Source organism: Enhydra lutris, unplaced genomic scaffold (genome assembly GCF_002288905.1).
Source record: "Enhydra lutris kenyoni isolate GAN:26980312 unplaced genomic scaffold, ASM228890v2 scaffoldscaffold8, whole genome shotgun sequence".
Lineage (NCBI taxonomy): Eukaryota > Metazoa > Chordata > Mammalia > Carnivora > Mustelidae > Enhydra > Enhydra lutris.
The window spans coordinates 1,226,785-1,243,134 of NW_019154092.1; the positions used below are offsets into that span (position 1 = coordinate 1,226,785).

General features: G+C 50.6%; 2 protein-coding genes across 2 annotated transcripts; both read right to left on the minus strand.

Moving 5' to 3' along the window:
- Positions 1 to 349: 349 nt before the first annotated feature.
- On the minus strand, positions 350 to 12,811 carry LOC111142618 (glutathione S-transferase theta-4). Its single transcript, XM_022495925.1, has 5 exons — positions 12,700 to 12,811; positions 9,307 to 9,394; positions 2,492 to 2,642; positions 1,766 to 1,942; positions 350 to 547 (listed from the first exon to the last, which is right to left on the minus strand). The coding sequence occupies exons 1-5, from the start codon at positions 12,809 to 12,811 to the stop codon at positions 350 to 352; spliced, it is 726 nt and encodes a 241-aa protein (XP_022351633.1).
- An 811-nt stretch (positions 12,812 to 13,622) lies between these two features.
- LOC111142554 (glutathione S-transferase theta-1-like) lies at positions 13,623 to 16,041 on the minus strand. Its single transcript, XM_022495822.1, has 5 exons — positions 15,623 to 16,041; positions 15,451 to 15,538; positions 14,433 to 14,583; positions 13,972 to 14,148; positions 13,623 to 13,883 (listed from the first exon to the last, which is right to left on the minus strand). Exons 1-5 carry the CDS (start codon positions 15,732 to 15,734, stop codon positions 13,683 to 13,685), a joined length of 729 nt encoding a protein of 242 aa, XP_022351530.1. The 5' UTR covers positions 15,735 to 16,041; the 3' UTR covers positions 13,623 to 13,682.
- Between the last annotated feature and the right edge of the window lie 309 nt (positions 16,042 to 16,350).

The following is a 16,350-nucleotide window of genomic DNA, read 5'->3' on the forward strand; positions in this document are numbered from 1 at the left end:
AGCCCCCAGTCTATTTTTTTTTTAAGTCAGCTCTATGCCCAATGTGGGGCTCAAACTCACGATCCTGAGATCAAGATTTGCTTGCTCGACCAACTGAACCAGCAGGGTGCCCTTAATTGTATTTAACTTTCAGTTTTTAAACTCTTTATGGAATCTGGGGGGACCCAAGACCACCACCCTCTCCCACACCGTACATACCCTGTGCTTACTCCAACTGTCCAGGCTCAGAAGCCATGGTGGTTGTTATAGTACTTTATTCAGCAAAGAAATGAGGTTGTTTTTAACACCTCCTCTAAGGAAGGAAGCTCAAAAGGGCTGAGCCAGCCGGGCGCTGCAGGATGGGCTGCTTCTACTTGAACTTCTGCAGCAACTCGCAGATCTTCTCCTTGACCATTGGATCCAGTGTTGAACAGTCCCACTCTGCCAACTTCATCAGCCGGTCATGGGCCTCCCAGAAGAGGCCAGAGCCAATAGCCAGCTCCACCCTCATGCGCCACTCAGCTATCTTGGAGCTACTGAGGAAGACGTTATACTGGCTTCCCATGGGCTGTAGACAGACGAAGAGGAAGGAGTGGTCAACCGGGAAGAGGAGGGCGAGGGGAGTGACCAGCCCCACCTGGGTCCCCTCACAGCCTCGGGGGGTCTCCCCATCAGCCTCCCACAAAGAGTGAGTCTGTGACCCACCCCACTCCCAGGCCTTGGCAAGAGGTCAGATGCTATGTAATAGACGTGGGGTGAGCATTGGAAGATCAGAATCTCCAGGGTTCTTGGCCACTGGTCTTGCTCCAAGGCTCCTGACTCCCTCTCTGAGGTGACACCTGGCCCAGATGTCTCCCACCTCTCCAGCATGAAACTTTCGATTGGTCCTGCCTTCTTCCAGGAAATCCCTTGTTCTCAGATGAGGGTGGGAAGAATTCAGGGTTTTTTCCTCCACATTGAGCCTTCCTCTGCAATCAGGCACAGGGCCTGGAATGGGAGACGCAGCAGGCAGTCTAAGAAACATGCACCCAAGCAGCTTGGGGGCCCCAAAATGGAGTGGGTGCAGGTGAAATGTAAGGGGTAGGATGTGAAATGTAGGGGACCGTGCCACCTGGGACAGAAAAACTGAAGTGGTTTTTCCTGGTGATGGTCTGCCCTGCACCCTGGCCAGGGACTAAAGGGGATACGTGGCATATTGGCCAGAGATTATGTGGGCCTCTCAAGACATCAGCCAGGGTCTAAATTGGCCATCCTGCACACCAGCTAGGTCAGAACTGGCCACCCTCCCCTGCAGGTAGAGACCACATAAATGCCCCACACCCAGGTATGTTATGCCCCCCAAATGCACAATGGATGCCCCTCAGACCAGAGCCGTGGGAGTTGCTTTGTATAGTTGTAAGTCTGGGGCTCTAGGAAAGAAGCACTCGGCCGGAAGGACGCTTTGGAGGCCTCTGTACACATTCTGGAGAGTCCAACGGGAAGAGAAGGCATCCAGGATTCTAGCTGACTCACTGAGAGATGCTGTATTCTTCTCTCGGTTGGGCCCGCCCTCCAGCCCCTCCCCATGCTGAAAAATCACTGTGAAGCATGGATAATCGTGGTCCTCCTTGGTTCAAAATCTGTGCTTCCTGTCACCCCTGGGTGGAGTCCAGGCACCCCAGCCCTGGCTCCCACAGTCCTCCACGTCTCCTCCTTTACCAGCCTATCCTCAAGCTATGGCCCCAGTAGTTACAGAGGAGTCTCACCTGTGCCCAGGCTCTGTGCCCCCACCAACCCCACTTCACACCTGCATCATCTCCACCAGGGCCACCAGGTCAGCCAGTGAGATGTGGTCCCCGGTGATGAACATCTTGTCCTGAAGAAACTTCTCCTCGAAGAGCTGCATGCTGTTCTTCACCTCGGCCAGCATCTGCTCTGTCTTCTCGGATGGAACCTCCTCGCCTGTGATCATTGGAATCAGCATCTGGCCAGGGTGGGGGAGGGGAGGGAAGAGGAGGCTGCCCTCTAGTTCCCATCTGACACTCTGGTCTTCAGCCTCCTTGTCTGCTGGAGAAATGTTGGGCAGAACCAAGAGCATAAAGTAGGTTCACCTCTTTTAGTGGCTCTGGTTGATAGAGGGCCATTGTTCAGGGGGATTTCGAGATCCCAGCAGGAAGTAATCCTGTGATTGATTAGTGATGTCCATCACAGGTATGAGATAAGAAGTAAGGGTACATATATGGGCTATTGGTCATCTTCAGATTTGGTGGTCCCTATGGGCCCTTGGACTCTGGGGTTTTCTCATTCAGAACGAAATTTCTGGAATCCTATCCCAGCTTGAGTAATGTCAACCCCTCCTGGGTGCCCTTCCCTTTGTTTTCACAAGACTTTTTCATACCCAGTGGTTCATTCCACACTCCCATCAGCTCTGTAAGGCAGGCAGGAGAGGGAGCCAAGGAAATGAGGCTCAGGAAGGCGGAGGGAGACTTGCTTGAACTCACTGGTGGTCAGCCCTAGCATTGGTCCCGCTCACCTTGATCCAGAGGATCTTGGTCATGGGCAGCTGAATGGCAGTGTGCTGCCAGGCCATGAACTCATCCACACGGGCACGTGTGTGCAGGTCTGGTGGGTACCAGTGCGAGGGTGTGCTGTACTTGCGGCACAGGTAGAAAAGGATGGCCACACTGTAGAAAGGGAAAGCCAGGGGCACTGCTCTTGCCTTCTCCAATCCCATTACACCCACCACCCAGTGCGATGCAGCCAGAGGTGGGCTGTAGGCACTGACATTCTCCTAGGGGAAGAATAAGCCTGAAGGCTGCCAAGAAATGCATTCGGTCCACCAGCGTGTGCTAGAGGAAGGCCAGCAGGGTGAATGGATGTTCACCATTCACTGGAGAAGGGAGGTCTCAATGGAGAACGATATGTACGGGAATTCAGGGGTAAGAGGTAGCAGTTTGGAGAAAAGGAAAAAGTGTGACCAGAAGAAGGATGGGGAGAATGGTCAGAGACTGGGAGGCCACCCAGGGAGGCCCTCGGAGATGTAGGAGGATATGGACTTGATCCTAAAGGTTATGGTTATGTAAGCAGGAGGGTGAGAAAATACACCTTGAACTTTAGAAAGATCCCTCTGTCCTACAACTCAATAGCAAGAAAACAAACCAACCAAAAAAGGGCAAAGAGCTGGAGGAGACATTTTTCCAGAGAAGACCTCCACATGGCCAACAGACACATGAAAAGAAGCTCTATGTCAATCATTAGCAGGGAAATGCAAGACAAAACCACCAGGAGATATCACCTCAGGCCCATGATAATGGCTGCCATCAAAAGGACAAAAAATAACACATGTTGGCAAGGCCTGTGGAGAAAAAGGAACCCTTCTGCACTGTCGGTGGGAATGCAAACTGGTGCAGCTGTTGTGGAAAACAATATGGAAGGTCCTAAATAGAACTACGGTATAATCCAACAACTCCATTTCTGGATATTTATCTGAAGGAAACAGAAACACTGTAAGAAAAAGATATCTGCACCCCCACGTTCACTGCGGCATTATTTAGAAGAACCAAGACACAGATGAATGAATGCACAGAGAATGTGTGATGTAAATATACAATGGGATGTTATTCACCCACAGAAAAGGAGGAAATCCTGCCATCTGTGACAACATGGAATGAACTTAAGGGGTTATGCTAAGTGAAATAGATCACACAGAGAAAAACACAGTGTGAGCTCATTTATATGTGGAATCTAAAAAAACAAACAAGCAAAAACAAAGCCATAAATACAGAGAACACATTGGTGGGGGGTTACAGGGGGATGAAATGGATGGAGGGAGTCAAAAGGTTCAGACTTGCAGCTATAAAATAAGTCACAGGGATGTAATTGTGACCCAAGTTAATAATACTGTATTGTAGGGGCGCCTGGGTGGCTCAGTCGTTAAGCATCCGCTTAACATCCAGCTCAGGTCTTAATCCCAGCGTCCTGGGATGTAGCCCCGAATTGGGATACCTGCTCCGAGGGAAGCCTGCTTCTCCCTCTCCCACTCTCCCTGCTTGTGTTCCTTCTCTCGCTGTGTCTCTCTGTCAAATAAATAAAATCTTTAAAAAATAATAATAATAAGTGATCCGAAGGGGCACGTGCACCCGAATGTTTATAGCAGCAATGTCTACAATAGCCAAACTATGGAAAGAACCTAGATGTCCATCAACAGATGAATGGATAAAGAAGATGTGGTATATATACACAATGGAATACTACGCAGCCGTCAAAAGAAATGAAATCTTGCCATTTGCGACGACGTGGATGGAACTAGAGGGTATCATGCTTAGCGAAATAAGTCAATCGGAGAAAGACAACTATCATATGATCTCCCTGATATGAGGGAGAGGAGATGCAACATGGGGGGTTAAGGGGGTAGGAGAAGAGTAAATGAAACAAGATGGGATTGGGAGGGAGACAAACCATAAGTGACTCTTAATCTCATAAAACAAACTGAGGGTTGATGGGGGGAGGGGGGTTGGGAGAGGAGGGGTGGGGTTATGGACATTGGGGAGGGTATGTGCTATGGTGAGTGCTGTGAAGTGTGTAAACCTGGCGATTCACAGACCTGTACCCCTGGGGATAAAAATATATTATATGTTTATAAAAAAATAAAATAAAAAAATTAATAAAAAGAAAACAAACACACACACACACAAAAAAATAATAATAATACTGTATTGTATATTTGAAAGGTGCTGAGAAAGCAGATCTTAAAATTTCTTATCACAAGGGGAAAAAATCTACAACTCTGTCTGGTGATGGACATCAACTACAACTTACCGCGGTGATCATTTCACAATAGATATGTATATCAAGTCACGATGTTGTACACCTGAAACTAATAATATGCTATATGGTAATTATATCTCAAAAGAAAGAAAGAGGCGCCTGGGTGGCTCAGTTGTTAAGCGTCTGCCTTCAGCTCAAGTCATGATCGCAGGGTCCTGGGATCAAGCCCGCATCAGGCTCCTGGCTCTGTGGAGAGCCTGCTTCTCCCTCTCCCACTCCCTCTCTCATTGCTTGTGTTCCCTCTCTCGCTGTGTTTCTATAAAATAAGTAAAATCTTAAAAAAAAAAAAAAAAGATCCTTTTGGTACTGGGTGGAGGGGTTCTGAGGTGGGCAGAGACCACAGGGGTCTGGGGAGGGTACAGACTGGAGGCACCATTTGGAGGGGGTGGTCTCGCTCTTGGCTGATGGGGGGCAGGAAGGGAGGAACACAGGGTGGACACAGGCATTTGAGGTATCTAGGACCTCTGGGGCTCTAGAGAGTCCTGAGTCAGTCTGATGATATCAAAGTCCAAGGATCTTCCCCACCCACCTTGTTCTCCCCTCAACACCCACCACCTGTGCAGAGTCAGCAGATGAGAAAGGAGCAGAGATGGGTGGGGGGAGAGGGAGGGAAGGAACAGCCTGGGAGGGAGGAGGGAGGCCCCAGAGGACCAACTCTATAAGAAGGGATGGAAATCCTAAATCATCTCAGCTGATCTCACAATAACCCTGTAAGGTAGGTACCAGCAGGCTTACATTTGAGGAAACTGAGGCTCAGAGATAGAACAAACTTGCCAAAGACACACAGACCATGAGTGACAGGATCGGGGTTTGACCCCAGCAGTTGGGCCCTGAGCCTCAGCCCAAGCCCCGCCACTGTTCTTGACCACCTGGCATAGTGTGTGACCTTGGCCAGGCAGGCCAGGGGGGTGGGGAGATGGACAGAGTCAGGTGGGGAGGAGAGTGAATTGGCAGTGGAGACAAGAGGATGGTCTCCCCTGAGGGACAGGCAGAGGCTTGCCTCACTGGCCCAAAGCCCCTCCCCATTTTGTGACCTCTGGAAATACCACCCTTGGGGGCCAATCCTGGGCCATGACTGTTCTGAGCAGACCTGTCAGTGGTGGCTCCCAGTCCTGACTGTTTCCTCCTAGGGTGTCTGTAGCCTGTGCCACTCTGCCCGAGCCCACAGTCCCCGGTGACACACACTGTGTCTCTATCCTGCATCTTGAGGCTAGGGCCCCCGGTGCTCATTCTTGACATCAGCCTTCCTGGCTCCCCCACTGGGAACACCAAGGCCAAGTGGGGCCCACCACCAGCATATTCTTGAACTCTTCTTGCCAGAGACCAGAGCTTGCTGTGCCTGGAGGAGCCCCATCTCTTGGGGGGCAGACCCCTGGCTGGTATCAAAGTCCCTGGGATGACCCTGGAGTGGGTGCCTGGCCTTGTCTACCTAGCACCCTCTCACCAACTCCTCTCACAGGGACCTGCTCTGTCATCTTTAATCCAGGGATGGGGGGGTACTGGCATTCAGGGGTCCCAGTGCCCCAGACCACCACAGGCAAGACTGTGGCTCAGAGCAGGCCCATGCATGTCCTTCCCTGGGAACATCAGATAACCTGAGAAGGCGGGGTTGATCCTTTCCCAGACAGATGGACAGGGAGATGGGCAGGGGAGATTCTGCCCATCTGGGCTAGGTCCTTGTTCCCCTGGCTAGAGGGGCAGGGAGGTGAGGAACAGTGGGGATGTCCAGCCACCAGCAGACCCAAATTGGGGCAGCGCAGGTAGAGGCTGAGTCTTGGTCTCCCTGGTTCCAGAGGGTGGAGCCACCACCGTAACAGACCCAAGGGGCAGAGCAAGGAGCCAACAAGGATGATTTTCAAGCCTTAAAATGTAAAACAATTTACCCTGCTAGGTTTCAGACTTGCTTGGGATGCATGAAATTTTTATTTTTCCTTCCTATTTCTCTGTTAAGGAATGGGAATATCCACCCTGGGATGTCCCCCACACTTACTGCATTTTTTTCTATTGTTATTTTTTTAATTTATTTATTTGACAGAGACATAGCACAAGTAGACAGAGTGACAGGCAGAGGGAAAAGGAGAAGCAGGCTCTCCACTGAGCAGGGAGCCTGATGCAGGGCTCGATTCCAGGATCCTGGGATCATGACCTGAGCCAAAGGCAGCTGCTTAACTGACTGAGCCACCCAGGCGCCCCTCTGTTGTTATTTTTAAGTAATGTCTATAGTACCCAATGTAGGGCTTGAACTCAAGACCCTGAGATCAAGTGTCTTATGCTCCACCAACTGAGCCAGCCAGGCACCCCTCCCCATTGTATTTTAGAAGCAGGACAACTTGTCACCTGGCTTCCCAGGTTCACAGAGAGCAGAACTAGGCCCCAGGATGAATCATCCCCTGTATCTCACCCATCCCTGATTTGGATAATGTGGACGGTGGCATTTTGGGCTAAGAGTTGACACCAGAGTAATTAAGACTTCTGGAGATGTTGGGATGAGGTGACTATATTTTGCACATAGGAAGGATATGAATTTGGGAGGCCCAGGGGACACACTGTTATGGGTTGAATTGTGTTCCCCAAAGATGTGTGGAAATCTTAACACCCAGGATCTCAGAATGTAGCTTGATTTGGAAACTGGGTCTTTACAGAGGAAATCAAATTAAAATGAGGTCCTGAAGGGGTGCCTGTCTAGCTCAGTTGAAGACCGAGTGACTCTTGGCCTCAGGATTGTGAGTTCAAGCCCCATAGTGGATGTAGAGATTACTTAAAAATATAAAAGTAAAAATAAAATGAGGTCTTAGAGTAAACTCTAATCTCATATGACTCGTGTTCTTACAAAATGGGGAAATTTGGACACAGAGACACACACAAGTGGAAGGCAAGATGGTAGTCTCCCAGCCAGGAATGCCTGAGGCTACTAGAGCTAAGACAGAGGCCTGCAACAAAGCTTCCCCCAACTCCCCAGCATGGCCCTACCAACACCTCAATTTTCACTTCTAATGTCCGGAACTGTAAAAAAAAAAAAAGAAAGAAAGAAAAAGAAAAGAAAACAAATACAATTTCCATTGTTCTAAGTCATTCAGTCAGTGGTAATTTGTGACAGCAGCCCTAGGAAAATAATCCAGGCCCTGGGCCCCACCCCACCCCTAACCCCCGCCAGATCCTGTGTACACTTGGAAGATGTACTTTAAACTTACGACACCACCTCAGAAGCAGTCAACCCAGAATCTTACCAAACTTCTACTTCCAGTGACCAGTTTACAGGAAATGAAAGGAAGGGAAAACCGTGTAAACATGACACCATGAGAATGTGATCAGCAAAACTCAGACTGTGGGAAACTCCACAGGACAAAGAACTCAGTTTCTTCAACCACGACAAAAATGTAAAGGCAAGAGGTGCCTGGCAGGCTCAGTCGGTTAAGTGTCTGCCTTCAGCTCCGTTCATGATCTCAGAGTCCTGGGATCAAGGCCCGCATAAGGCACCCTGCTCAGCCTTTAAAAAAAAAAAATGCAGGGGCGCCTGGGTGGCTCAGTGGGTTAAAGCCTCTGCTTTCAGCTCAGGTCATGATCCCAGGGTCCTGGATTCGAGCCCTGCATCCCAAGGTCCTGGGTTCGAGCCCTGCATCGGGCTGACTGCTCAGCAGGGAGCCTGCTTCCCCTCTTCTCTCTCTGCCTGCCTTTCTGCCTACTTGTGATCTCTGTCTGTCAAATAAATAAATAAATAAATCTTTAAAAAAAATGCAAAGGCAAAAACATAGGTCATGGAGGGGGCGCTAGATGAAAAGGGACCCAGGAGGCACATCACCAGCTACAGTATGTGGCAGCTTTTTCTGAGCCAGATTCAAATGCACAAGCTACAAAGAAACTCTCTGTGAGATAATCAGAGACTTTCGAATACAAATAGGATATTAGTTAAAATCCAGGGATTATTATTAATTTTACAAGGTGCCATCATGGTATTGATGCTTTTTTTCTTTCTTTTTAAGATTTATTTATTTGAGACAGAGAGTGCGCACACGTGCAAGGTGGGGGACAGAGGGAAAGGGAGAGAGAGAATCCCAAGCAGGCTCCATACCCAGCACAGAGCTCAAGGTAGGGCTCGGTCTCACAACCTTGAGACCATGACCTAAGCCGAAACCAAGAGGCAGACGCTTAACTGAGCCACCCAGACACTCCCTGAATCTCTCTCTCTCTCTCTCTCTTTTTTTTTTTAGAGCCCTTATCTCTTAAAAGTGTATTCCTAAACATTTATGGATGAAATGATGGGGTGGTTGGCAGGCAGGGGAATAGAAGGGGTTACAGGTGATGAAAAAATGGGCTCCCCGAGTGGACCACTGTTGGAATGGGGTGATGGGTATCATGCTGAGGTTGCTATACTCATTATTTGGTACTCATTCTGCTTTGGTGTACATATAAAATTGTTCACAGTCAATAAAAAATAAGGACTAGCAGGTCAGCTCTGCATGGATCTCTGGGAGGAGCAGAGACAGATGGTGGGGTGCAGGTCCCAAAAAGGTAAAGACTTACCTTTCAGATAAGACAAATTTTCCATCTTTGAGGCTGGGTAGCTTCTTCAAGGGGTTGATCGCTATGTATTCCTTGCTGTGGTGGTGACCTGAGAGGGGCAGGAAAGGTAAAGGTCTGAGGGCACCGGGACCCCAGGGAAGAGAGAACCAGGTCTCCCAGAGGCAGAAATTCTCTCTAGAAGGGGAAGCAAACCCAGAGGAGTACCATGGCTCACTTCAGGTCAAAGGGCAAGTCAGGAGCTGAACAGGGATTAGGATCAAGTCTCCTGCCGGATCCCAGGTTCAGTGACCTGGACCACCTGTTGGCTCACAGAAGTTGGGGACCTCCAGCCCCACTCCCAACTCTGGGCCTGAAGCCACGGCCCAGGAAACAGCAGAAGCCCTAGGAGCCTGGATCCCACCCTCTACAGCCCCCTCTAAAAGGGGCAAGGCAGCCAGGAGCCCCGGGCCCCAGCATACAGCTGGAATCCAAAAGGGAGCCTCTCATAGGCAATCAATCTCCGAGGAGTTTTGTTTTGTTCTTGTGTTTTGGCACTTTTTTTCAAGGTCGTTACTTTGTTTTTAAACTTTTTGTTTGTTTGTTTGTTTTTTATTTTTTATAAACATATAATATATTTTTATCCCCAGAGGTACAGGTCTGTGAATCGCCAGGTTTACACACTTCACAGCACTCACCATAGCACATACCCTCCCCAATGTCCATAATCCCACCCCCCCAACCCCCCTCCCCCCATTAACCCTCAGTTTGTTTTGTGAGATTAAGAGTCACTTATGGTTTGTCTCCCTCCCAATCCCATCTTGTTTCATTTGTTCTTCACCTACCCCCTTAACCCCCCATGTTGCATCTCCACTTCCTCACATCAGGGAGATCATATGAAAGTTGTCTTTCTCCGATTGACTTATTTCGCTAAGCATGATACCCTCTAGTTCCATCCACGTCGTCGCAAATGGCAAGATTTCATTTCTTTTGATGGCTGCATAGTATTCCATTGTGTATATATACCACATCTTCTTTATCCATTCGTCTGTTGATGGACATCTAGGTTCTTTCCATAGTTTGGCTATTGTAGACATTGCTGCTATAAACATTCGGGTGCACGTGCCCCTTCGGATCACTACGTTTGTATCTTTAGGGTAAATACCCAGTAGTGCAATTGCTGGGTCATAGGGTAGTTCTATTTTCAACATTTTGAGGAATCTCCATGCTGTTTTCCAGAGTGGTTGCACCAGCTTGCATTCCCACCAACGGTGTAGAAGGGTTCCCCTTTCTCCGCATCCTCGCCAGCATCTATCATTTCCTGACTTGTTAATTTTAGCCATTCTGACTGGTATGAGGTGATATCTCATTGTGGTTTTGATTTGTATTTCCCTGATGCCGAGTGATATGGAGCACTTTTTCATGTGTCTGTTGGCCATCTGGATGTCTTCTTTGCAGAAATGTCTATTCATGTCCTCTGCCCATTTCTTGATTGGATTATTTGTTCTTTGGGTGTTGAGTTTGCTAAGTTCTTTATAGATTTTGGACACTAGCCCTTTATCTGATATGTCGTTTGCAAATATCTTCTCCCATTCTGTCAGTTGTCTTTTGGTTTTGTTAACTGTTTCCTTTGCTGTGCAAAAGCTTTTGATCTTGATAAAATCCCAATAGTTCATTTTTGCCCTTGCTTCCCTTGCCTTTGGCGATGTTCCTAGGAAGATGTTGCTGTGGCTGAGGTCGAAGAGGTTGCTGCCCAAATACATGTTTTTAAACATTTTTAAAATTTAAATTCAATTGGTTAACATATAATGTATTATTAGTTTCAGAGGTAGAGGTCAGTGCTTCATCAGTCTTATGTAATACACAGTGATGTTACATCATGCCCTTCTTAATGCCCATCACCCAGTTACCCCATCCCCCATCCCCTCCCCTCCAGCAACACTCAGTTTGTTTCCTATGATCAAGAATCTGTTATGGTTTGTCTCCCTCTCTGATTTCATCTTGTTTTATTTTTCCCTCCCTTCCCCTATGATCCTCCATTTTGTTTCTTAACATATGAGTGAGATCATATAATTGTCTTTCTCTGACTGACTTATTTCGTTAAGCTTAATACCCTCTAGTTCCAGCCATGTCATTGTAAACAGCAAGATATCATCTTTCTGATGGCTGAGAAGTATTCCAGAGTGTGTGTGTGTGTGTGTGTGTGTACCACATCTCCTTTACCCATTCATCTATCAATGGACATCTGGGCTCTTTCTATAGTTTGACTCTTTGACTCTTGTGGACATTGCTGCTATAAACATTGAGGTCCAGGTGCCTCTTCGGATCATGACATTTATATCTTTGGGGTAAATAGCTAGTAGTGCAATTCCTGGGTCGTAGGGTAGCTCTATTTTTAACTTTTTGAGGAAACTTGTTTTGTTTTTTGTTTTGTTTTGTTTTAAGTACGTTCTGCTCCAGGCGCCTGAGTGACTCAGTCATTAAGTGTCTGCCTTAGGCTGAGGTCATGATCCCAAGGTCCTGGGATCGAGTCCTCCATTGGGCCCTCCGCCCAGTAGGGAGTCTGCCTCCCTCTCTTCCTCTGCCCTTCCCCCCCCATGCTCTTGCTCTTTCGCGGGCTTGTTCTTTCCCAAATAAATAAAATTAAAAAAAAAAAAAAAGGTAAGCTCTGCTCAACATGGACTTGAACTCAGTTTTTTTTTTCTTGTTTTGTTTTTTTTAAAGTAAGCTCTCTGCTCAACATGAGCCTGAACTCACAACTCCAAGCTCAAAAGTCCACACACTCTACCAACTGAGCCAGCCAGGCATCCCAATCTATCCGGAGTTTTAACCCTTCCACAGCTAGCTGCCTGTGGCTGGAAACACTTCTAGGGCTCGACTCACACCTCATTTCAGAGCGCCTGGTCTCCTCTGTGTTCTAGAGACTTCTGCCTCGGCAACCTGAGCTTTTAAGAATGACTTCTGCACTTGGAATAGTGTTGGAGACCAGCGCCCTGCATACCACTCAAGGTCTGTGTCACCCCGAGCAGGTGTGAACACAGTGGGGAGGATAGGTGTGAACTGAAGCTTGACTCAGATTTGAATGACCACACACTTTGGCAGCCTTTGCCAACTGATCAGAGGTGCTGCAGCTAACAAGAGGCTACCCTCCCACAAGGAAAAGCCAAGGGCACTGGATGGGAGACTGGGGGACACTCAGCAGCTCTGCCTTCCCCTTTTACCTGAGAAGAGCCTGTTGGTCATAGCAGGGGAGAAAGTGAGGGAGGATGGACAGCCTACAATTCCCTTGGGAAACGTTTCTTCCCCTGGGGACTCTGATGGGTGGAGTATCCTCTGTGTCTCAGCTTAGAGACACCCTAATCTTGTGCCTGCCGCCCCTCAGGGTCAGACATATGCCCTGCAGCAGGGGGTGCCTACCTTTTAGCAGATCCACAAACTGGAAGTCAAAGGGGATGCTGTTTTTCCTAGCAAAGATATAGACAGCACGGCAAGATGCTGACAGCAGGTCCAGATAGAGCTCCAGGCCCATGCTGAGCCACACGGTGGACACCCCCACCAGCCACAGCTACCAGGCTCTGAAGCTGAGCCTATATGTAGCCTGAGCCCTTGGCCTTGGCCCTGTACCCTTCAGTTGTCTCCAACTCAGGCCCAGGACCCCGTGTTCTGGAACTTATTGTTTCACTTGGTGTTGTCATGAGGCCAGGAATCCCGGAATTCTCACAGCAGCAAGGATTCTGGGGAAACTCAGGGGCAGACTAGGTAGAGGCCCCCCGCTCAGGGGCAGAAGGCGGGGGCCACCTGCAGCCCTGCCCTTCCCTTCCTTCTCGGTGCATGGGTGTGCGTGGGGCCCATTTCTGAGAAGGACTTACACATGGGAATTCTCAGGGTCAGAACTTCATTGCAGAACACGACCCAAGGGGTCCTGTAGAGTCCAGAATGAGAACAGGGCAATGAGAATGAACCATGGAGGGTTTCAGAAGCATGCTCGGGGGTATGCATAGATCAGTCTGGCCTGAACTGCAGTTAGAAAAGTGTGGGGAGGAAAAGAAACAGGAGCCTGGCAAGCAGTCAGGGCCCCAGGGACAACGTCACAGGGGTGTCAGGGGTCAACCAGCCAGGCAGAGAAACCCAGAAACTTCAGGCCTGGCTTGGGACTGGCAGTGGCCAGTGGAACTCAGCACCTGGCAACTCAAGAAGGTAACTGGACCCAGATGGAGAGGCCTGAGTATTGTCACTTGAGGCTGCGTCATCATGGGATGTCTCTTGTCCCTCTAGATTCTGCTCAGAAGTGGGGACACCCCACCTCCTAAGGCGGAGTGAGGCTAGAGACAAATGGAGAGCACACAGCATGTTTATTGTGGGTAAGAAAGAGCAGGGTACCGGGCCTGGCCACTCCCCTCTCAGCTGAGCCGCTCCAGCAGTCTCTGCACCAGCTCCTGGGCCAGCTTGGGGTCCCGCTGGGCATCTCGGGGGTCCCGAGGCTGCAGCACAAGCCTGTGGGCATCCTGGACAAGCTCAGGACCCAGAGCAGCCTCCACTCGGGCTCGCCATGCTGCCAGCCGGGGCCAGTCTTGGAAGATGTCACAGCCGACAGCAGTGGGCTGGGGAGACAAGGCAGCTGGAGCAAGGGACTCAGCGCTGGGCCCAGAGTCCACCCACCCCCACCCCAGAAGGCAAGCAGGCAAGCACCTGCATTAGCTCCGTGAATGCCATCAAATCTGCCAGGGAGAGCTGCTCGGTGGCCAGGAAGGGCTTGGTGGCCAGGACCTCCTGATCCAAGTGCCTCAGAGCTGGCTTCAGCTTCCCCAACAGCCGGTCCAGCCGCACGGGGTCCACAGGCTGCCCCGAGAAATGGGGCAGGAGGGACTGGGCAGGGGAGAATCGAGGCAGTTGGAACATCCTCAGCCACCTGGCCCCCTCCTGACCCCATCCATCAGTGATACCCCCCCCTGGTGGGCACTGTATCCAGAAGGATTCTGAGGTGTCATTCAGACTCTGGGGAAGGAGTGCTATGACAGATTACAGATGTCTACCTGGGACAGGGGATGAGAGGCTGTATATAGGCCAACAGGTTCTTTCCAGCATGGGGGCGGGATGGGGGGTGTCTCCGGCTCCCACCCAAGCCTGCACACTAGGGCAGGGAGTCTCACCTTACACAGGTAGACGTTGGTGGCCGGCAGCTGGACGGCGGTGTGCTGCCATGCCAGGTACTCGTCCACGCGTGCGCAGGCCTGCAGCTCCGTGGGGTACCAGTGGGCCGCCGCCTGGTACTTGCGGTTCAGATATAAGAGGATGGCCACGCTACAAACAAGGGGCGTCGGAGATTTCCCCAGCCCTCAGCACTGGGCAGCAAACAGGATGATCCAGCTGGATCTCTCTCCCAATGCCGCCTCCAGGGGAGAATGCCCCGAATCCCACATCCCCAGCAATGGTCATCTTCTTCCCATCAAACTTCTCCATTCCTCATGTGCTTCCCCAGGGGCCCACATTTCCAACTTCTCTCCCTTCTAGGAGCCCTCTGCCTCCAGGCCCCACTCTCTGGCGTCAGAGTCCTACTGAGCGGGAGGCAGGCAGACCTGCTGTGGACGGCCTGCTCGAGGGGCCTCCCAGGTCCCTCCCAGGTCAGTGCTCCCCCGAACCCCTTTCTTGATCCCCTCTGGGCTCCTAGTACTTGGGGACCAGTTTCTATTCTCAGGCAAATCCTGGGGGAGGGTCACATTACTTGCCCATTTTACAGACGAGACACAGGGGACACGAAGTTCTGTGATCTGTCCGCGGCAGAGAGCGAGGACGTAGGGAACTGGGATTCAGAGCCCAGTGCCAATCTGGGGCTGCCTGCCTTCTGGCTCCTGGGACTGAGATGCCAGGTTTGGGACATTCTGGGAGGGCTGACCTCAAGCTCCGATCTTCCTCAGCTGGCTCCAGGTGGTCCAGGCTTGACTGAGTGACCTATGCCCCTTTTTCCCAGGCTGAAGCTACCAGCTGTAGCCCCAAAGCAGCCCCCTAGTCCAGCCCTTGCCTCCAAGCTGGGTGAGCCAAAAGGGCGGGGGGGCTACACCAGTTTGGAAAAATCTCCCAGCGAGGGGTCATCAGCTTTCTGCCTTCCTCCCTCCACCTCCCCCAACCCAGAAGCCTCCTCAGGCCTCAGGACCCCCAGGATTCCATTACCTCTCCGCCAGCAGGAAGTCCCCATCTTTGAGAGCAGGTACCTTCCCCAGGGGGTTCACTTTCAGGAATTCAGGCTTCAGGTGCTCCCCTGAGGGGTGGAGAGGATGAGTAGCTCATCAAGTTCTCGCCCCTGGACAACCCCTCCATGGAGCCCAGCCTAGTCAAGGCTCACCCCGTCCTAGCTCCACAGGCCGCAACTCAAAGCGAATGCCATTCTTCTGGGCAAAAATGTAGATGGCACGGCAGGGGGGCGAGTAGAGGTCCAGGAACAGCTCCAGGGGCATGGCTGTGCCTCCCACTGTCTTCACCTTCTCTCCACTCAGTTCGGCCTCTGAGGGTTTGTTTGGCCCCTCCAAAACGGGGCCTGAAGAAATATGTTCCCCTCCCTGAAACCTACTTCCTCTGAGGTACTTGCTGGGCACCCCGCCAAGCCTCCACACCTCCTGGCCTCTGTGGAATGGAGGCAGGGTGGGCTATTGGAGACTGGTCGCTGGTTTTCCACAGCAGGGTCCCCAGCCTGGCCCTTCTCCTCCTTCCCAGGGTGTTACAAAAGCCTGGACACACCCACAGCCATCTCTTCTCTCTGGCTGGGCCACCCCCTTATCTCGGCTTCCTGGCAGACAGGGCGACTTTCACAATCCTAGCTGAGGTGGGAGGCTCCCTGGCAGCAGACACACACGATTGGTCTTTAAGGCCTTTTGTGTCTTTCTTCCAGGCTCCTGGGCTTACACACACACACACACACACACACTCACACAGTCACACACAGAGTCCCCCCACACGCACACAGACTCACATGCACACAGACTCTCACCCACAGAATCACACATACACAAATTTACACACAGTCACACACACATACACAATCACTCTCACACAATCACACATAGTAACATACAC

Bases quoted from the DNA above. Each gene is read 5' to 3' on its own strand.
- LOC111142618 (XM_022495925.1), bottom strand. From the start codon at position 12,811: ATGGGCCTGGAGCTCTATCTGGACCTGCTGTCAGCATCTTGCCGTGCT. The intron at 1,943-2,491 runs GTGAGCGGGACC...CACCCTGGCCAG, and splicing joins CCAAGATCCTCTGGATCAAG to ATGCTGATTCCAATGATCAC. The intron at 548-1,765 runs GTGTGAAGTGGG...GTCTGTCTACAG, and splicing joins CCCTGGTGGAGATGATGCAG to CCCATGGGAAGCCAGTATAA.
- LOC111142554 (XM_022495822.1), bottom strand. From the start codon at position 15,734: ATGCCCCTGGAGCTGTTCCTGGACCTCTACTCGCCCCCCTGCCGTGCC. The intron at 15,539-15,622 runs GTGAGCCTTGAC...TCCACCCCTCAG, and splicing joins GCCTGTGGAGCTAGGACGGG to GGGAGCACCTGAAGCCTGAA. The intron at 14,584-15,450 runs GTAATGGAATCC...CCTTGTTTGTAG, and splicing joins GACTTCCTGCTGGCGGAGAG to CGTGGCCATCCTCTTATATC.